General features: G+C 43.4%; 2 protein-coding genes across 2 annotated transcripts; both read left to right on the forward strand.

The window, feature by feature from the left end:
- The first annotated feature begins 1,869 nt into the window (after window positions 1-1,869).
- On the forward strand, window positions 1,870-3,759 carry LOC109265150 (gamma-crystallin D). Its single transcript, XM_019446206.2, has 3 exons — window positions 1,870-1,987; window positions 2,079-2,321; window positions 3,418-3,759. The coding sequence occupies exons 1-3, from the start codon at window positions 1,979-1,981 to the stop codon at window positions 3,688-3,690; spliced, it is 525 nt and encodes a 174-aa protein (XP_019301751.2). The 5' UTR covers window positions 1,870-1,978; the 3' UTR covers window positions 3,691-3,759.
- A 6,091-nt stretch (window positions 3,760-9,850) lies between these two features.
- LOC109265151 (gamma-crystallin F) lies at window positions 9,851-12,474 on the forward strand. Its single transcript, XM_019446207.2, has 3 exons — window positions 9,851-9,959; window positions 10,051-10,293; window positions 12,136-12,474. The coding sequence occupies exons 1-3, from the start codon at window positions 9,951-9,953 to the stop codon at window positions 12,406-12,408; spliced, it is 525 nt and encodes a 174-aa protein (XP_019301752.1). The 5' UTR covers window positions 9,851-9,950; the 3' UTR covers window positions 12,409-12,474.
- The last annotated feature ends 9,925 nt before the right edge of the window (window positions 12,475-22,399 follow it).

Consider the following 22,399-nt stretch of genomic DNA (forward strand, 5'->3'; position numbering starts at 1 on the left):
ATATTTCGGGAGTGACAAAGGGCTACTTCCCAGACTAGAGCTCAGGATTGAGGGTGCCTGATCCTTATCTCGTATTCTCCCTCCAAAGACAGTCCCCATCAGTCATTCCAGGCAACTTGTACAGACCTCTGCTTCAGTGCCACAGGCGTGAGGATTCTCAAGTCTTAGCTTATGTTCACTTAGCACACTAAGTGCAGTTTGAGGCCTTGGTCTGACACACATTTGTCAATCCAGGAATTCTCTGTAGAGCATTAAAATCAAGGCACATTTGGCCCGAGCCAATCACTTTTCAGCTCTGTGAAAACTGTGAGTTGGTTTTTTTCTTTCTTTTTCCTTGTCTCTCCAGGCTGAAATAAAGCCTTTTCTCTTCCTAGTCAATGAAAATACCAAACCCAACTCCCTTGTTTGGTCCTCTACATGTATCATAAATTTGTAATTGTATTGGTGGTCCCCACAGCCCACTCCCACCATGCTCCTCTGGGTGTTCCCTGGGGCTCTGCATTTGGTTCTTTCTCATGTTTTACTATTTTTACCTCTCAACACTCTCCCCGCAGAAACAACTCTGAGCAAAACGACAATTTTAACCTTTTTATTTTGTTAATGATTAATTTTTAAATTATTAATTAAAATGATGATTTTTTTATTCTACTTATTTTTCCACTCTGTAAACAGAAGTAATTTTGCAAACATATGCCTTTATCTAGTGGTTAACAAGAACGGAAATCATCATATTGTACGTTAGTTGGTGTTTATTCACAAATACAGACTTACAAAGACTTATGACCCAAAGTCAAGACAAAGTATTTCCATGAGACAACACGGGACTGTGAATAATTCTTTGGACATGAAAGAGGCCAAAGGCATAGGTCATCTTCCACTCCAGTGCTCTTTCCAGCCCATCAAACTATTCTCTTCCAGGCTAATAAATACTTTCTAAAGTCTTCCTGGAGTCTCAGCTTCCAGATTTATTCCTTCCTCTTCCCACACCATTTTAGCTATAACTTCTCTTTGTGTTCACGCAGTTAATCTCCTTTGAGTCAAAAGCTTTGCGTACTCTTGTTCCCCAGAGAAAAAGGGGTATCGGGATTCCTACCAGAAATGGGTTTTCTAGGAATTGGGTTTTACTGTATAATAACCTGAGAGGTCATCGATTTTTGTGTTTTCACTTTTTCTTATTTCCTCCAACTTAGGAATTTCCCTTTTCATTCTTCTTTCTGAGATGAAGCCTCTTAACACTGCTCTCCCTTTTGAATTACAATTGGCCACGCTGAAACATCTAATCCTCAGTCTACCTCCAGACAGGGCTGTAACAAATTCCGACCAGACACCTCAGATCTGTGCTTGCTGGTGTGTTCTTATTGTCTTTGCTATTGTTTGGCGTACCTGCAAGTCCGAAGTTTTGTAAATTCCCTTGATAAAACATTCCAGTAACTTACACCCTTCAATAAGAAAATTCTCTTAAAGAACTACTTTGGAATTTTCAACATTTAGCTAAGGTCATGCTCTTCCTATTCATAATTAGTACAATATCGTGGCACATACGTCATATGATAGTTCTTGCAGATTAATTTTATATTGACCATATTAAGACTCTGCTTTTTTTTTTTTTTTTTTTTTTGCTCCTTCAGTCACATTTTGTTGTTTTTCCCCAACCTATACAAGTAGAAGGATCGACTATATACAAAATGGCTGAAGCTCTGCTTCTATTATTAAATAAACAATGTTCCAAATTACTTTTTTTTTTTTCAAACGGTGTCAATAGCATCAGACAGTGATAGCAACCCGAATACTCCAGAGAGAATGGGACCAAAACCCACAATGAGCCGGTGGACTTTGACAGCAAAGAGAAAAAAGAGCACAATGAGCCCCTCCTCACCCCGCGGGCCCCTTTTGTGTTGTTCCTGCCAACGCAGCAGCAGCCCTCGTGCTATATAGACCCGTGGGCCGGCGGCCCATCACTGACCTCCATCCACCAGCCATGGGGAAGGTGAGCCCAGCGCAGCCGCAGGCCGGGAGGGGCCCCCGCGCCCCGGGGCTGGGGGCCAGGCCTCTGAGCCTTTCCTCCCCTTGCCTTGCAGATCACCTTCTACGAGGACCGGGGCTTCCAGGGCCACCACTACGAGTGCAGCAGTGACCACTCCAACCTGCAGCCCTATTTCAGCCGCTGCAACTCGGTGCGCGTGGACAGCGGCTGCTGGATGCTCTATGAGCAGCCCAACTACTTGGGCTGCCAGTACTTCCTGCGGCGCGGGGACTACCCGGACTACCAGCAGTGGATGGGCCTCAGCGACGCGGTCCGCTCCTGCCGCCTCATCCCCCACGTGAGTCCAGCCCCGTGACAGGACACAGAATGGGTAGTTTCAAGCAAAGGCTAACCATCGGGAGTAGTGATCATCAAGAATAATTGAGTCTGGACAAAAGACCAGCTATGGTAGAGTAGCTCAATGTCATTTGCCCCAGACAGAAGCAAAGTGTTACCCAGGCACCAATGAATCAACAAATATTTACTCAGCAACAATGTGTTGGCTGGCCTGGACATGTAAAAGCTATGGGTCCTGTCCTGGAACAACTTGCAATGGAGTTGTAGAAAAAGCACTAATATCCCATAGAAGAGTAATGAACTGCTAGAATATACCGTAGTCACAGAGCAGTGAGGCATTGTAAAGGAAACTTTTACAAGGGTTAATGTTTAAAAGACTTTTCTCTCTTTTGCTCCCCACTTGCATATTTTGATTTACCGGACCTATACAAATAAAAGTGCTTTCTCTCAATGGAGAGAAACACAGAGAAATTTTATGCACATACCCATGTATATTTCAAATATGTGTTTTTTAAAAACACTAAGGCTTTTGAAAAACGAGTCCTTGGGCTTACTGATTTTTCTTTCTCATTTTTCTTTATTGTATTCATAAATGATTCAATGAGAATCAATGATTTCTGAGAGACTTAAGATGCTTAACTTTGCTTTCCACAGAAACAGAAACATCCAAGTCCTTGGTGATTTTTCCAAGATTTATTTTAAATCCAATGCAAGATCATTCATTTCATAGGCTGCTTTTACTGTTCAAAGACACCTGCTTGAAAAATTAAAAATATTTCCCCAAAATGGAAAAAGTAGTAATAAGCTGTTAAAGGTTTGGGTTTCTCTCTGGTGGGGTATACTGAACTCGGTTAATAGTTTATCCTGGGAAATTTTGAACACAGAAAGAGTGGAATTTCCTTCTTAATTCTTTCCGTCACACTTTATGGTCTTGAAAAGGTACCGAATTTCCACCTTTGAAAATGGAGAGTATATTAATATGGAGAATTAGTTAAGGCTTATCCTATATTACAAAATACCTTGAGCTGGACTGCCTGAATGTGTTACATCCATTTCATGGTTTGCTTTTCTCCTCTTTCCATCTCTGGATGGGCAAGGCTGGCTCCCACAGGATCAGGCTCTACGAGAGGGAAGATTACAGAGGCCAGATGGTAGAGATCACTGAGGACTGCCCGTCTCTTCAAGACCGCTTGCACTTCAATGAGATCTACTCCCTCCACGTGTTGGAGGGCTCCTGGGTCCTCTACGAGATGCCCAACTACCGGGGACAGCAATACCTGCTGAGGCCAGGGGACTACAGGCACTACCATGACTGGGGGGCCACGAGTGCCCGAGCGGGCTCTTTGAGGAGGGTCATGGATTACTATTGAAATATTTTTACTCTACCTTATTCTCCATCTGGAAACTAATAAAATATTTTCTGTGTGCTCCTGGCATTGGTTTTCTTGTGTTTTTCTTTTGTCCTCCTCTTATTTTATTGTTTTATTCACTCACACACACATACGCACAACCACACAGCACAAGCGGAAACCAAGATGTGTGATCCATAACAAATAAAACACACCTCTCACAATAAAAACGTGCCTTCGTGTTAAGTACAACTTTACAATTGGCAAAACATTTTTACAATACATTGTCTCATGTGATTCCCTGGTCTTTAAACAAGCTGTTGCTTCAAAACAGATTATTAAAAATCTGTTTAGATTTCGGTTTTTCTCTGAGGTGTGAGGATGTGAAAACTGAGGTTCAGAGATAGCAGGACCCACTTTTTAAAACAGGGATTCTGAAAACACACACACACACACACACACACACACACACACACGCACGCACGCACGCACACACAGGGATACTGAAGCTAGGTTACCATAATGGGCTTCAGAAGGTTTTGAATCCCCTAAACTGTATGTACACATTGAATTCATGAATCTCTGGCAGAGTCTCTTGCTAACTGAGGCTGTCACGTGACACTCTCTGGATATGGAAACATAAGTGAAAGAATGCTGATGGAGAGAGAAGAGATGGTTCTGGAAAAACTTTTGCCTTCCTGATGAAAAGGAGTGGCTGCCCCTGGTGCCACAGTTCTTTCCTCTTTCAGGCATTTTATACCCAAGAGGGGACAAGTGTGGGAGAAATGCCACAGTTTCAGAAATGCTGGCCTTAATGTGGTCAAGCCCCTGAAACAATGTTTATTGGTCAGGCTCTCCAGAGAGCAGAACCAATAGGATAGAGAGAGAGAGAATATGAGATTTATGGTAAGTATTGGCTCCCTAACGGAGACTGAGAAGCCCCACGATCTGTAAACGGGAGAGCCAGGAGATGTTATATTATAATTCAGTCCGAGTCCAAAGGCCTGAGAACCAGGAGAGCTAGTGTCTGAGGGGAAGAGAAGATGGACGTCTCAGTTCAAGCAGAGAACTAATTTGTCCTTTCTCCACCTTTTTCTTCTACTCAAGGCCCTCAACATTTTGGATGGTGCATTCACTTACATTGGTTCTTCTACTTTCTGCTCTGTCTTGTGTTCTCATTGTTAGAATTTTAGAAAGGAGGATTGGTGTGTATGTTCAAAGACCGATCTGATCAAGTCGTTTCCCTGCTTAAAAAGCTTTGATATTCCTCCACCGTCCACAGGAAAACAATTCTTACAAGAACCCAGCCCCAGCCCATCTACTTCATCCCCTATTACCTGACTCTCCTGACCCACCTGAGTCCTCCAAGCACACCAAGCATTTTCACATCTCTTTGTCTTTGCTCACATCTTTTCCATACCTGAATTACTCTTCCACCTTCCCCCTGGTGAGCAGCTCCTTCTCCAAAGCTTGATCACAATTCACCCTAATCTCTCAGCCAAAAATGAATCTGAATCACTTCAGAAGCAGAAGCCCCACATCAAATGGACGAACGATATGGGAATCTAGTAGCTCATGTGATAGGAAGTCTTAGGATAGCACAGGATTTAGGGATGGTTGATTCAGCAGCTCAGCAATGCTAGCAGGGCCCTGGGTTTTGTCTGTCTCCCACCATGTTTAGAACCTGCATCATCCTGAAGCTGGTATCACTGGTAACCATAGGAGAGCTTCTAGGCACAACTGGGACACCATACAAGGAAGGTTGGGGAAAGGCGAACACCCAACCATCGTCGCCTCCAACACAATGGTGTCCAGAGCACAAATTCCCAAGATTAAAGAGGACCTGGAAATGTTATCAGGTTCTTGAGTATAAGCTTTTGTGATATAAGCTAATTGGAATGGAAAGAATAAAGGGAGAAAGGGGTAGGAAGCCCGAGGAGGGGAAGGTACTAATAAAAAAAATTTAAGACACTAATTATATCAATTATTCTTTTATTTCTCATTATAAAGTGAGAGGATTGTAAGCAAGTTAAAATAAACTCTATTTTAAATGCTGTTTAATTCCCTTTTAATTCCTAGAATATAATTTGTTCTTACAACCTCAGTAGAATTATCAAGAAGTTAATATCAATAAAATTAATATAGATGTATTTTTGTCTTTTTGCTCATGAAGTATGTTTTCAACTGTGGTAAAATATACATAACCTAAAATTTACCATTATAACCATTTTTAAGTGTTCAATTCAGTGGCATAAAGCACATTCAGAACGTTGTGCAAACATCAGCACTATTCCTCTCCAGAGCTTTGTCATCACCCCAGACTGAAACTCTGCACTCATGAAACACTGACTCCCCATTCCCACTGCTCTGTAGCCCCGGGTAACCTCCATTCTCCTTTCTGTCTCCATAAATCTGACGGCTGTATGTACCTCAAATAAATGGAATCACATAATAGTCGTGCTGTCTGGCTCATTTCAGTTAGCATAGTGTTCCTGAGGTTTGCCCATGCTGTGGCATTTGTCAGAATTTCATTCCTTTTTAAGGCTGAATAATATTCCATTCAATGCACATACCACATGTTTTTCATCCATTCATCCCTCAAGGAGTATTTGGGTTGTTTACATCTTTTGGCTATTGTAAATAATGCTGCTGTGAATGTTGGTGCGCAAATACCTGTTTGTATCTCTGCTTTCAACAATTTGGGGTAGATGCACAGAAGTGACATTGCTGGATCATCTGGGAATTAGATGCTTAGCTCTTTTGAGCAACTTCCAAACAGTCTTCCATAGTACCATTTTACATTCCCACTAGCAATGCACAACATTCCCAATTTTTCCACATCCTCACCAACGGTTGTTATTTTCTTTTTTTATAAGAGCCATCCTCACAGATATGAAATAGTATCCCATTATTTCCCCAGTGATTAGTGATGTTGAGCATCCTTTTATATGATTATTGCCCATTTATATATTTTCTTTGGAGAAATGTCTGTTCCTATCATTTTATTAAAAATTGATGTTTTTTGTTTTTTTTTTGCTTTTTGCTTGTTGTTGATGAGTTATAGGAGTCCTTAATGTACTTGGCATATCAGTGTCTTATCAGATATATTATTTGCAAATATTTTCTCACATTCCATGATCTTTCACTCCTTTTCACACAGAAGTTTTTATTTTGATGAAGTCCAATTTACCTATTGCCCATGCTTTAGTGTCATATCAAAGAAATCATTGCCCAGTTCAGCATCATGAAAGTTTTCCCCTATGTTTTCCTTGAAGAGTTTTATGGTTTTAGTTCTTACATTTAATCCATTTTGAGCCAGTTTTTTATATGGCGTAGGGTAAGGGTCCAACTTCATTCTTTCGCATGTGGATATTCATTTTCCCCAGTACCATCTGTTAAAAAGACTTCCCTTTTCCAGTGAATGGTCTTGCCAACCTTGTCAAAATTCCATTGACTACACGGGGAGGCTCTGTTTCGGAGTCTTTTATTCTCGTCCACCAGCCCCTGTGTCTATCATTATGCCAGTACCATGCTGTTTTCATCACTGTGGCTTTGTATATGTTTTGAAATCAGAAAATTCAAGTTCTCCAGCTCTGTTCTTCTTTTTCAAGATTCTTTTGAGTTTTAGGGTCCCTTGAGACTCGATGTGAATTTCAGGAGGGATTTCATTTTTATTCCTGAATAAAACATTAGAATTTCAATAGGGACTGCATTCAATCTGTAGATCACTTTGGGTTGTATTGATATCTGAACAATATTGAGTCTTCCAATCCATAAACACATGATGTATTTCCATTTATTTATATCTTCTTTCCTTCAGCAATACTTTCTACTTTTCGGTGTATAATATCCTTACTTTAAAAAGACTTAACATTTGGGAGCATTTTCCATGTCCTTAAATAAATCATTTGAGAACGTGATTTTTGGTAACTGCCTAGCACCTCGTCACACAGATGCTCTATAGTTTACCAAATTAATGCCCTATTTTTTTTTATATTATAAACAATGGTCTGATAAAACATCACTATACATAATGTTTGCATGGACCTTTATTTCCTTTGGACAAATTCTTACAGATGAAACTATTAGATCAAAGAAGTGAAAATTAAGAGGGGTGGGAGTATGGGCAAAGGTATCTTTTTTTTTCTTTTACCGTTTTAACCACTTTAAAAAAATTTTTTTTTAACGTTTATTTATTTTTGAGACAGAGAGAGACAGAACATGAACAGGGGAGGGTCAGAGAAAGAGGGAGACACAGAATCCGAAACAGGCTCCAGGCTCTGAGCTGTCAGCACAGAGCCCGAGGCGGGGCTCGAACTCACGGACCGTGAGATCATGACCTGAGCCAAAGTCGGACGCTTAACCGACTGAGCCACCCAGGCGCCCCCCGTTTTAACCATTTTTAACCACATCGTGCAGTAGTGTTACCTATATGCACGTTGTTCTGCAGTGGGTCTTTAGAATTCTTTCACCTGCAGAACTGAAAAGAAGTTTTAAAATACATATTAATAGTGCTTTTTTGACACAGGACTATGGTTTTAAATGTTTCTCCATAGTTTCCAAATATTCTATAAAAGTAAGAATGTGTAAAGGAAAGAATGTGAATAAGGCTTATTAAACTTGTGTGCAACAAATGAAATTTGTTCAGGGAAAACAATTTTTTAGCAGTAGACTTTAGTCACAACAATCCAAACTAAGGAATGAGATAGAGTGTATCATGTTGTATCAAGTTGAGGAACAGCTTCTTCAAAAGCAGTGGTTTTTGGGGCACCTGGGTGGCTCAATCAGTTAAGTGTCCAACTTCAGCTCTTGTCATGATCTTGCAGTTTGTGAGTTCAAGCCCTACATCGGGCTCTGTGCTGACAGCTTGGAGCCTGGAGCCTGCTTCTGATTCTGTGTCTCCCTCTGTCTCTGCCCCCCTCCTGCTTGTGCTCTCTCTCTCTGAAAAAAAAAATATATATATATATATAATTATATATAATTATATATATATATAAATATATATATAATTATATATAATTATATATATATAATTATATATAATTTTATATATATATATAAAGCAAGCAAGCAAGCAGTGGTTTTCAACCAGTGTTGATTTTGCTTCCCCAAGGAACATTTCTAATGTCTCGAGATATTTTTGGCTATCACAACTAGGAGAATAATACTACTAATATCTTGTGGGTTGACGCCAGGGATGCTGTTAAGCATCCTTAAATGCACAGGACAACTACCCCACCACAGAATTTTTTGACCCAGAATGTCAAGATAGTGTGAGGCTGAGAAACTCTGCTCTAAAGAGAGCTGAGTTAAACTCTGCTCTGAAGGAGCCACCAGGGGTAGAGGTGGGGGCCTTGGCGGAGTCAGAGACTTAACTACAGAGCAACCGTGGCTTGCCCAGGGCTAGGAAAGGTTAAGATTGTAGGGTTTTTAACTTGTTACATTTGCATGTTAACTTGTATTCATCAGCAGCTAGAACTAACTAGCTTAGCACCTACTTTGCAAAATTATTAAATAGAAAGCTACAGAGTAAGAACAACAAACTTGCACCTCATGAATTCCAAAGGTGAGGGTTTCCTGGCCAGAGGTGCCCCAGCTGAGGCTCCAGAGATGGCTCTGGTCCCGCCCAGCATCCGGGGAGCAGAGCAGAGGCCAGGTGCCTACACAGCACGCTTTCTAGGGGTCCAAGCCCCTATCACCCCTCCTCAAGTGTGTCAGCATATCTGCTGTAGCCACTTGCCAGCCTCTAGGTTCAGAGAAGGGACCTCTTGGAGGGAAATCCCATCTAATTTCAAATGTATTGTGGAGAAGGCGGTTCTTGTCCCTGCTCAGACCCTCACACCAAGGAAATGCTCTCTAATCCAGATGCCTCATGCTGGGGCCTATGCTGACCTCGGTCTCAGTCACTACCCGGCCTTGGTAGTCAAAAAGGAGATCATTTTGAAACTGTAAAAGATAACCCAAATACCTCATTACAATTATTAACTGGCTAAGGGCCTTTGCTCAGTTCCAAATTCCTAAACAGGCTTCATTTAAAGGCCCCACAGGCACCAAGTGACAGTTTTAACGCGGGTCATCAGTTCGAAAGCACTGGAGAGTCTAAGAGGAAACATACAATAAGTCCCCCACCCCACCCCCGCCGTCATTATATAGAAAAGAGCGAGAGAAAATCCCCTCCTCACCCCGCGGGCCCCTTTTGTGTTGTTCTTGCCAACGCAGCAGCCCTCGTGCTATATAGACCCGCGCGCCGGCGGCCCATCACTGACCTCCATCCACCAGCCATGGGGAAGGTGAGCCCAGCGCAGCCGCAGGCCGGGAGGGGCCCCCGCGCCCCGGGGCTGGGGGCCAGGCCTCTGAGCCTTTCCTCCCCTTGCCTTGCAGATCACCTTCTACGAGGACCGGGGCTTCCAGGGCCGCCACTACGAGTGCAGCAGTGACCACCCGAACCTGCAGCCCTATTTCAGCCGCTGCAACTCCATCCGCGTGGACAGCGGCTGCTGGATGCTCTACGAGCAGCCCAACTACTCGGGCTGCCAGTACTTCCTGCGGCGCGGGGACTACCCGGACTACCAGCAGTGGATGGGCCTCAGCGACGCGGTCCGCTCCTGCCGCCTCATCCCCCACGTGAGTCCGGCCCCGCGGGCCCTGCCGAGCCCCGGAGCCACATGGGTGCTCCAGAGGCGGCATTCGTCGTGCAGGGTGGCGGCCTCCTTTGGCTGCCTCTCACCATGGTCTCCTCTCCTTTGTCAACATCTCTAAGCTTTCCTTCCACTGCAGAAGTATGCGAGGGGACGCTTCTCTTTTAAAAGTTCATTCTGCTCTGCTACAAGTAAACTCACCTCTACTGGGAGAAAGTAGGACACCCGGTCCGTTCAGAGAGTCTATGCCCCAGGCGAGGCGGTGAATAAGCAGCACCTTAGCACCTTTGCATCAGGTGGCCTGGGCTACTTCCTGGGGCTCTCTCTCTCTCTTCTTCTGTAGAATGTGAAGGCGGCTAGCTCACAGGGCTGGAACGAGGGTGAGAGGTGGGCACCTGGCAAGCCTCCCCTCCCCCAGCCACCACTGTTAGCATGAGCCTCCCGCCCTGCTTCCCGATCAGGCAAAACAAGTGGCCGACAGTGTGATTCCAGCCGCTCCGGCAAAGCCCGCCGTTACCCAAATAAAGCCCCAGCGGCCCGGAATTCTGCAGTTAGGGATTCTCTAACCTGACTGCGACCCAGTCCTGTGGAAAAGGTACCGCTCCGGCCACGTCTGAAACCCCCTCGGAGGGTTTAACGCCTTGATAAGACCCAGCCCAGCACGAGGAGCCCGAAAACCTGGGTTTCCACGTGCCTGCCCCGACCTTCCACGTGACACGCTGAGAGCTCTAGTCACAGGCTTCTCCTAAAAGAAGAAACAGGTGTGGGGCTGGTGTGGCGACCAAATCACGTGATGTACACGTGGGTCCTTGACGACCATGGAAGATTCCTCACTAGCAGCCCTTAATGCTGCAGGATGATTGCTCGGGAGAATTTCCTGTTTATTACCTAAAGCAGATTTGCAGGAGCATATCCTAGAGCTGAGAATTGAAGCTAATCTTTGTGATGGCTCTTGCTTTTCAGGATCTTAGAGAAGCAGGGCTTAAAGGAGAAGGGAAGGGTCTTAGGATTGCCTGGACTGGACTCTCTTCTTGAATTGCCACCAGTCTGTGACTTCCCCTGAAGGAAAAGCAACTTGACTTCCTTTCCCACTAGCTTCTTCTAATACTGTTGAGATTCAAAACTATAACTTTTTTTTTTCCAGGGATCATTTTAAAAAATTTATTTAAATAAATATATATAAATTATTACTTACATATAAATAGTATATAATATATAAATTTATAATACATGAATAATAAATTTAATTAATAAATTTAATAAATATATAAAATAAACATAAATTTAAAATGTATATGATATATATAAAATATACATAAATTATTACTTAAGAATGATACTAACTAAGGGTGCCTAGGTGGCTCAGTCAGTTGAGCATCCGACTTTGGCTCAGGTCAGTGGGTTCGAGCCCCGTGTCGGGCTCTGTGCTGATAGCTCGGAGTCTGAAGTCTACTTTGGATCCTGTGTCTCCCTCTCTCTCTCTGCCCCTTCCCCACTCAGGCTCTGTCACTCTGTTTCAAAAATAAATAAACATTAAAAAAAAAAAAGAATGATATTAACTAGGGCCAGTATGTATGGTTCATGTAGGTTGTGGTCTTAGCTCTAGGGAGCACCATGCGCCTCTTTACGCGAATGACACCTTCTTCAGTTCTGCAGTATACAGCCTATTCAGTTGCACACAGCTGCCCTGGTGTTGGCTATCTTTAAAATTCGTCATCTTTGATGTAGAAAAGAGAAGGGAACATCCAGTCCCTTGGGGGTTGTGTCCCTGGTTGCTAAGGGCTAGATTTTCTGACTTTTCCTCATCTGCTAATTGCTGAACCCACAGACCAGCTCCCACAGGATCAGGATTTACGAGCGAGAGGACTACAGGGGCCAGATGGTAGAGATCACCGAGGACTGCTCCTCGCTTCACGACCGTTTCCACTTCAGCGAGATCCACTCCTTCCAAGTGCTGGAGGGCTACTGGGTCCTCTACGAGATGCCCAACTACCGGGGGCGGCAGTACCTGCTGAGACCGGGGGACTACAGGCGCTACCACGACTGGGGGGCCACGAGTGCCCGAGTGGGCTCTTTGAGGAGAGCCGCGGAATACTATTGAAATATTTTTACTCTACCTTGTTCTCCATCTGGAAGCTAATAAAATATTTCTTGTGTGTTTCCTGCAGTCACGTGGTCCTCTTTTCCTTTCAGTCTCCTTGGAAGGGCTCAGCAGAAAGGAAGCTGGGAATAATGTGGCTTTGCTTACACTGATGAGTCATATGTGGTATTATGTGGTATTATGCGCCCTTGTCGCAGCTCCTGCCTAAACACTTCCAGCTTTCTTTAAAATCCTAATTTTTTTTTCTCTAAAACAAAAATTGGAAGAGAGAATACATTATTTTGTGATATGGTTGCTTCTGTGACTGACTGCTGAAGTTGTTGGAAGAAACTTTGAAATGAAAAGAGGAAGAGGTGAGGAAGAAAACAGAAGCCAGCCGCTAGCAAGCTGCTGCAACCTCCAAAAACCAAAAAGAGGTCACAGGCTTAGGGCAGCGCGGTGGCATTTGTACAAGAGGGAAGTGGTTGCGTGTTGAACACATTCTGAACACAAAAATTCCCATCGGATTCAAGGTGCAGGAGAGGGTTGTCCTATGCCATTGGGCGGATGGAGTTCTCTTCAACCCAAACAGAGACAACTGCAGGAGAAGCACGTTTGGGGAGGGAAACCAGGTGTCCCATTTTGTGCAGGAAGAGTTTGAAATGTCCAGGAACATCAGATGGAGTTGTTGACCAGATAACTGCTTAGTGGTTAACCAGGCAACCAGCCTGGGGTTCAGAAGAGAGGCATGGGCTGGAGATCAACGTTTGCAAATTATCAGAGGGTAGATGGTATTGAAATTCACAAGATGGGATAGTATCCCCCAGGGCGTGTATATCAGTGAAGCCTTGGGCACCCCAGCTTTAAAATGAATGCATGGGAGGGAGGACAAATAAATTATGCTAAAAGTCCGATGGCTTACACAATAAAAGCTTTTTCTTTTATTTAAAAAAATTTAATTTCACGTAAAAACATAAAAGAGGTGTTTAAGAAACAAATGGTACTGACTTTTTAGCTAGTTCTTTTTTTTTCTTTTTAGAGAGAAAGAGAGCAAGCAGGGGAAAGGAAGAGACACAGAGAGACAGAGAGAGAATCCCAAACAGGTTCCACATCTATGGCAGAGCTGAACACAGGGCTCAATCCCACAAACCTGGGATCGTGAGCTGAGCTGAAGTCGAGTCAGATAGTCAGCTGACTGAGCCACCCAGGCACCCCTAGCTAATTCCTAAGAGTAGATAAATCCGGGGGTGCCTGCGTGGCTTAATCAGTTAAGCAACTGACTTTGGCTCACATGATCTCGCGGTTTGGGAGTTCGAGCCCTGTGTCGGGCTCTGTGCTGACAACTCAGAGCCTGGAGCCTGCTTTGGATTCTGTGTCTCCCTCACTTTGTCCCTCCCCTGCTCACACTCTGTCTCTCAAAAACAAACATTAAACATTTTTTTTTTAATTAAAAAAAAGAGCAGATGAATCTGGAAACATGGAAGTCAGCAGGAACAATGCAAACATAATTAGGAAAGTGGAATCGAATTGTTGTTTCATACCGCTTTCGGTTTTCTGACCATTACACTAGAGAGCACTATCTACCAGTTCATCAAAAATTTTGGGGGGCGCCTGGCTGGCTCAGTTGGAGGAGTGTACAACTCCTGATCTCGGGCTTGTGAGTGTGAGCCTACACTGGGTGTAGAAATTACTTAAAAAATAAATAAATTTAAAAGGAAAATCTGGAAAACTGTATTGAATACTAAAAAAAAATCATGTGGTGCTTATGAACCCACATTTACAATTATTAAGAGAGAGATTAAGGACTTTCAGGCTTTAGTGAGAGTAGCAAAGGCCTGGTGCACAATCAACCACCCAGATTAAGTTAGGACAGCCTTTCTCCACCACACAGGCCTTGAGAATCACCCGGGCACTTTCAACACAGATGCCTAGACCTGGTGAATCAGGATCTCCAGGGAGTTCCCTGCGCACCTGTAGAGTTAACATGCTCCCCTGGCAAGGCTTATGACACTGAACATTTGGAAAACAGTGGGTGAAAGCCTTTCTTCCCAAAGTGTGGTCTGCACACCAGCCGCCCAGGGATGTCCTGGGAGCTTGCTAAAAATGTGGAACCTCAGACCTGAACCCAGACACGCGGAGTCAGAAACTGCATTTTAACAAGATCCCTAGATGGTTCTTCTTCTTCTTCTTTTTAAATGTTTATTTATTTTTGAGAGAGAGAGAGACAGAGACAGAGACAGAGACAGAGACAGAGACAGAGTGTGAGTGGGGGGGAGGCAGAGAGAGAGGGAGACACAGAATCCAAAGCAGGCTCCAGGCTTTGAGCTGTCAGCAGAGAGCCCCCACGTGGACCTCGAACCCATCAACCACGAGATTATGACCTGAGCCGAAGTCAGACACTTAACCGCCTGAGCCACCCAGGAGCCCTGCTAGATGATTCTTATGTACACACCAATTTGAGAAACTCTGGGCTAATGAGCAGTGGTATCCCCTAAATCCAGTAGAGTATAGATCACTGTTTCTCATGTCTGGCTGTACATTAGAATCATCCACAGAGCTTTTAAAAATGCTAATGCCTGGGCCACGTTCCCAAAGGTTCTGAATTAATTACATCACTTTCCAATAATTTTTTTCTTCTTGGAATTTTTCTTCCAATAATTTTTTTCTTCTTCTTTTCTTTTTCTTCTGTAAGTTTTGTCAACTTACATATGCTTTTTGACTTATTTATTCTAGATTAGTCAAATATGCCCAGTATTTTAATAATGATGAAGCTTGATTGGAAAACAAGGTCTGAATCCAGGATCAAGATGGGGATCCCAACTTCTCCTCAAATTGAACTAACCCTAGGCACAGGCAGAGAAGTAATCTTGTTTTTTTCTATATTAAATATAATTTATTGTCAGATTGGTTTCCATACAACACTCAGGGCTCATCCCAACAGGTGCCCTCCTCCATGCCCATCACCCACTTTCCCCTCTTCCCCACCCCCCCATCAACCCTCGTTTGTTCTCAATATTTAAGTCTCGTATGGTTTGCCTCCCTCCCTCTATGTAACTTCCCCCCCTTCCGCTCCCCCGTGGTTCTCTGTTAAGTTTCACAGAATCCACATGAGTGAAAACCTATGGTATCTGTCTTTCTCCAGGCAGAGAAGTAATCTGACTGCGGGAGGATTCCCAGAACAACCCTGGCCCAGTAAAGCCACAGATAAACCCAGTGGATGTGAGACAATGATCGTTCCCCCCACTTTTTTTTTTTCCAGTGCTGTTGATTAGGCCGGCTGGAACCACCTGAGGATCAAGGAGATCTTTACTTGCTTAGGAACAAAGTTTTTAGAACATGAAGAAATCCTTAGAACCTAGCTAAGTTTAAACTGTCTGCTGAATTTATTATTAACAAGACAGCTTTCCATTCACAAATCCTCTCTCTGTATCATGGTTCTCACATCTTTCTTACGGATTTTTGGTTCCTGTATTTCTTCCTCTTTTTCTTTTTAAAGTTACTTATCTATTTATTTTTTTAAAAGGAAGACCCATTTTTATTTATTTGTTTTTTTAACTAAGCTTTACACCCAGCATGGGGCTTGAACTCACCCCCTGAGATCAAGAGTCACATGCTCTACCTGCTGAGGCAGCCACATGCCTATTTATTCGTTTTTAGTGAAAAGTTGAACGTCTTTTGTACCACCGGGACTAAACAAATATAAATTCCAAACTCTTTAAAGTAGCTCCCTTCTCTTTCCCTTAGACAATGCTTTTACTTAATTTAGATAAGAGCTCCACCCAGTGCTCACCAGAAAAAAGGCAAATATGGTTTAAAAGCCTTTTCCAAAATCACATATATTAAGAGATTATTGGGGCACCTGGGTGGCTCAGTTGGTTAAGTGTCCAACTCTTGATTTCAGCTCAAGTTGTGATCTCACAGTTCATGGGTTCGAGCCCTGCGTGGAGCTCTATGCCGATGGTGCAGAGCCTGCTTGGGTTCTCTCTCTCTCTCTCTCTCTCTCTCTCTCCCTTTTTCTCAAAATAAATAAACTTTAAAAAATGTATTTTAAAAGAGAGATTATGTTGTACCTTTTAAATATACTCTGCTAGGCAGTGTATGCTCTGCAAACTTATTTTGTAGCCAAAATGCTTATTAAGCCAACGTAAATCTTACTCAAAAAGCAGGGCTTGAGAGCGTTGTGACACATTGTGAGCATTTCATAAGAGCAGGTGAAGAAAGGCATGACAATCAGTCTGTGTTCACGGAGCCAGTGAGGCCCCTGCGGGTGGGGAATCCAGCATTTGCACCGTGACTTTTATCAGAGCCCCTGTCTTCTTCCTCCATCTTGCAACATGTGACAGATCCATTGCTAATTTATGAAACTTCAAGTTCAGAAGTAAGATACATTTCACATATTTCTTCAGATATGTCCTCCACTTCATCTTCAAGCTCGGCCCCTATTTACTTATGAGTTCTCAACCAACTCTTTGTGACATCCCTTGCGTTTTTTCCTTGCCATTGTGTATGAGTCATTTTTTGGTTGATTAATCTCCATTAGGATAGAAACAAGAGAGCTGTTTCTAATCTTGTTGGCTGACTTCCTGTGTTCCTCTGTCCCTCTCTCAGTGTCTGCAGACATACAAGGATATCATCATCCCATTGGTCTTAAATATCTTAGATCAACCTAGGTATACGCAGAGATAATGAACAGTGTGCAGCATGGCTCCTCTAGTGCCCATCCTTGCATTTGAAAGTCACAACCTTCACCCTTTACAGTAACACTCACACTATGCATCTTGAGGCTGCTTTGACCCATATCCTCCAAGGGATGTTACCTTTCTGCCTGAGCTTGCCTACTCCCAGCTTACATTGGTTTCAAAGGCGGTAATTGGGAATTGTTGATAGAGCTCACAAATACAGTTCATGTCCTCATACCCCTTGGACTCTATTAGGCATTCTAGAAAACCTTCACTCTATGTCCCACGTGGCAGGGGAATGCTACAAACCAGCCCGGATCCCAGCTCCCTTTGAGAATCTACTAGACTCCATCTTTGAAACTTACCCTCTCTCACTCTGACTTTGTAGCCACCTGCCTCACCCTCCCAGGGTCCTGAGAACATAAGATAAACCCGGTCTTAAATATAAATTCCAAACTCTTTTCTTTCCAGGAAATCATCTTTTCTTTTCAGGAAATCATCTTTTCTTTCCAGGAAATCAAAAGGGTCCATTCTAAGCCAAGTCTTACCATCAGACTCTCCCAGGCCACCACTCCACTGCCCATGTTCCAGATTCTTCTCCATGGTTTCCATGCTCCACAGCTCACTCTTTCCACCTGCTTCATCATTTCGTTCTTCACAAATTTTCAAATTTTGTTCCATCTATCTTGAATTCTATTCTTCACAACTCTTCACTTTTAATATTTATTTAATCTTAAAGGCTGTAATCAGAATTTTTCTATCTCCCCCTTGCCCTCCATTATAAACCTCCATTCAAGGATTCACAGAACACAATTTTACAATTAAGAAGCAACAGCATTTGGGGGTGGGGAGGCAGCAGCAACAACAAACTCAAATTCCCATAAATAATCATTATGACTTTTCAAATACTTCAGTTGGCACGGTGACAGTTTACCATAACCATCCAGGTGGTTTTCTGTTGAAAACATTGCTCCTGAATTCCCAAGAGCTAGTTTTGGGAGTCAAACTTGGATACTAACTTTACCATGAACTAGTTATGGGACATCAGGTAAGCCACTTAACCTCTCTAACCTAAGCTACAGTTTTCCCATCTGCCTAATGGGGATAATCATAAAACCCACTTCATGGGGTTTTATGAGACATAATAATAATAAAATAATGCTGTAAAAAGCCTGGCATATAGTAACTCACTAAACATTAGCTATTATTAGTATTTATTTATCTTTTTTATTGTCCCAAGGGCTATATTTTGTATTTGTGGATTTTTTTTTAAAGGAGAAGCCTTTCTTTTTAAGTTTATCTATTTATCTTGAAAAAGAGAGAGAGAGAGAGGGAGGGGCAGAGAGAGAAGGAGAGAGAGAATCCCAAACCCAATCCAAAAATTGTGGATTTGTAAAAATGATCTCGAAGCCCAAAGTTTGATGTAGGATGTCCTAGGTATGAGGAGTTTGGCTGCAAATTATGTAATTAGAAGTGTATTTATGGAGCTACAGGACCTAGAATGCCGGAAACAATGGATGTACTTTTCTTCAAGCTAGTCAAACAAATTATTCAATACTAGGCAATATATTATAAAGGGACTGTTACTAAAATGTCATATTTTCTAAAGAGGACATCAGGATTATGAAGAGACTAAAAACAATCTCCTGTGAGTAAAGAAATTGGTGCAATTTGGACCAGAGAAGAAAATGTTAGTATATTCAGGTATTTAAAATGCTACCACGTGAGGGGCGCCTGGGTGGCTTGGTTGGGTAAGCGTCCGACTTCGGCTCAGGTCATGATCTCACGGTCCGTGGGTTCGAGCCCCGTGTCAGGCTCTGTGCTGACAGCTCAGAGCCTGGAGCCTGTTTCAGATTCTGTGTCTCCCTCTCTCTATGACCCTCCCCCGTTAATGCTCTGTCTCTCTCTGTCTCAAAAATAAATAAACGTTAAAAAAAAAATTTAAAAATAAAATAAAATAAAATAAAATGCTACCACGTGAAAAGGAGCCTAGACTATTTCCTGTGTGAGCCCAGTACAGAATTAATGCCAATGGGTGTAATTTAGGGGACGGCTGTTATCGGTTCAATGTGAGAAAGATTTTAAAGGAGCCAGAAATGCCAGGCAATGTAATGGTGGCTTGCACAGTAGTGACCATCCTAGTCACCTTGCCCTATACATCTCTGCCATCTGGGCTGTTCTCCCCAAGACTGTTGAGAGACAATAAATGATATGAGTATAAACTACAGACTTTGACACTAAGACAGTCCAAGAACAATGTCAGAAACACTTGAAAGAAGAGCCACTTCTATGAGAGAAACTAGTTTGATGGCCATGGTCTTATTGCTAGCTGCTTTTAGTAAAGGTCCTTTCTTTAAACGAATACATAAAACAAAAAAAAACAAAAAAAACCAAAAAACTAACACTAAAACCATTTAGAAAATCCTCGTATAAAGCAGGTGTAATCTAGTAAGTAAACTGTTTTCCTGAGTTCTGTGAGCCACCGTAACAGATTAATCAAACCCAAGAAGGAGGCTATGGGAACCTCCAGTTTACAGGCAGGTGGTCAGGAGCACATGACAGCCTGTGCTTTTGATTGGGGTCTTAAGTGCACTGGGGTTGGGAGGCAGTCTTGTAGGACTGTGGGATCAATGCTGTCTCCAGGCAGATAGTGTCAGAACGGCGTTAGATTATAGGACACCCAGCTGGTGTCTCACAATCACTTATGTGTGAAAAACGACTGCCCATTTGGTGACCAGAATATAGAAGTGTTCAGAGTACTGTGTGTCACATAAGAGAAAGCAATAATGGGCTTTTTCTTGACTTCTAAGCACCATGGTCCAATAAAGGGAACCAGGCGTTCAAGAAGAAGTGGTTATGGGAGCAGAGGAAACACAAGATGAATCTGGGACATCTGGTGGTACCAGAAAGTAGGAAAACGCTAAAAGAAGAAGGAGGAAGTGAGGAAGGGAGAGACACAGGAGCCAACCTGCTGGTACTCCCAATGACAAAAGCTGTGCCAGTGTAACTGGCTGTACCTCAGCTTGACCCGGGCTAGTGAGGATTCAATGTAACTGCTACCCTCCAGGGAGCCTCTTAAAATGGTGACAGTGAGGGACGCCCGGGTGGCTCAGTTGGTTAAGCATCCAACTCTTGATCTCAACTCAGGTCATGATCTCATGGTTTGTGGGATTGAGCCCGGAGCTGGGCTCTGTGATGACAGCACGGAGCCTACTTAGGATTCTCTCTCTCTCCCTCTCTCTCTGCCCCTCCCTCACTTGCGCTGTCTCTTTCTCTCTCAAAATAAATAAATAAACTTAAAAAATAATAATAAGGGGCGTCTGGGTGGCTTGGTTGTTTAAGCGTCCGACTTCGGCTCAGGTCATGATCTCACGGTCCGTGAGTTCGAGCCCAGCGTCGGGCTCTGTGCTGACAGCTCAGAGCCTGGAGCCTGTTTCGGATTCTGTGTCTCCCTCTCTCTCTGCCCCTCCCCTGTTCGTGCTCTGTCTCTCTCTGTCTCAAAAATAAATAAATGTTAAAAAATAATAATAATAATAATAAGATGGTGACAGCAGGACAGGGCCTCTTCCCTACCCCCTTCCTCACTGGAGCTATTATTTTAATGTTCCCATTAGCTCAGAAGCAAACAAAAAAACCCATTCCCCATGAGGTATAGCGCACATTATTGTTATTTGACAGATAAAACCAATTGACACTCTTAAGATGATTCTCCACTGAGGTTTTATTACACAGGAAAATACTGAAATTCTTGACGCATCTGGAATATATTTGCGACACATTTGGAATATATTTGTTGGCACATATCACCAACACATCAGGGAGCGAGGTCTGAGCTGCCGTGGAAAGATCAGCAGCTTTGGAAGGCTGGCCTGCTGTTTCGATAATATTCCTTTCTGCCATACAGCCAGTGAGAATAGTTGACAACAGTTACAGGGTCTCCAGGCACGGTGCCCTCACTTCCCACCCGTGCCAATCCTTGCACAGCGACCATATGAGTTCCGTACCAGTCCTACCTGCAGGAACAGAGACACAAGCTCAGATCAGTTACATGATTAGTCCAATGCCACACACACATACAAGGAGCAGAGCCAGGATTTGATGTCAGATCTCTCTGGTTCCGGAATCCTCATGTTTCATAAGTAAGTTACACTGCCTCTGCATGGGAGGACACACATAGCAGGCTTGGGGAGGAGGGGGACACAGAAAAGTGTGTACATTATCTCCTGAGACATGTCGTTTCTAGCAATAGTTTATTGGGAGGTGGTAATCACATCCAGAACCAGAAGGAAAGAGCCAGAGGGAGGGGCAGGGAAGTGTCCCCACCTGGATGACTGGAAACAAAAGAAGGATCTTTGAAAGTCCAAAGCAAGAGCTGTTCGGGGAGATTCCAGGCCTGTAACACTCAGAAAACCAGACTGGATATCGTAGCTTCCGTCATTTTAGGCAAGATCATCAGCGAGGCCAGAAGAGACGGTGTGATTGGTGGGGTCCCTACATCCAAGGGACATTCTTGCCGTACATTGGCAGACCTAGACTTGCAGTAACTAGTCCTCCACACATCAACGATCCTGCCTTCGTCTGGGGAGGAGTTAGCTTGATAAACCAGCACTCGTGTTTCTACTGCACAACACTATAAGACATCGGGAAGTGTCTTCTCATAAACATAATTTGTACAAGATAAATGAGGAAAGAGAATGAAGGCGTGGAAAGTGCCGCAATATCCCAGTAAGTCACTCTCAGTGAGAAAACATTAAGGATGCTTTCCAGTTTTCCTGTCAGAGAACAGAGGAAACCTTTTCTCCCAGGAAGAAAAGGAATGTGGGTGCAGGACGCCCCCATGACCAGCCCTCTTGGGAGTGAGGAGGGAGCTGGGTCACTTGACCCCTAGGAGAGGCTCTGAGTCTGTGAGGGAGGGCCATAGACGCCTCCTACGCTGCAGAGACTTAGGCGTGGGGACAGTTTCCTTGTGGAATTTTTTTTTTTAGGCAATTTTGTCAGCCCAGGACTGAAAACCCATAGCATTATGATTATTATTTGTTATCTTAAGTTTAAAATAATAAGAACTTTTTTTTTGGTTTTTATAGAAGAACAAGTTTACCAAGATAGTTACTTGAAGGACTAGAAACGCCAAGATCTATCTTCAGAAGACAGAAAATAAAGGGAAAACTTCAACTTAGAAGGAGAGGCTGAGAAGACCCAGAAAAAGAGGGGACACAACTCTGGAAGGCATGTGGGAGTTCCCGGCCGGAACGGGTAGCATGGAATTGGCGGGAGTTACCTAACACAGGGGCAGAGATGAGCTCCCCACTCCAGCAGAGGATTTACCGTGTAAG

The sequence above is a fragment of the Panthera pardus genome, unplaced genomic scaffold (genome assembly GCF_024362965.1).
Source record: "Panthera pardus isolate Hobbes unplaced genomic scaffold, ASM2436296v1 HiC_scaffold_10, whole genome shotgun sequence".
NCBI classification, from domain to species: domain Eukaryota; kingdom Metazoa; phylum Chordata; class Mammalia; order Carnivora; family Felidae; genus Panthera; species Panthera pardus.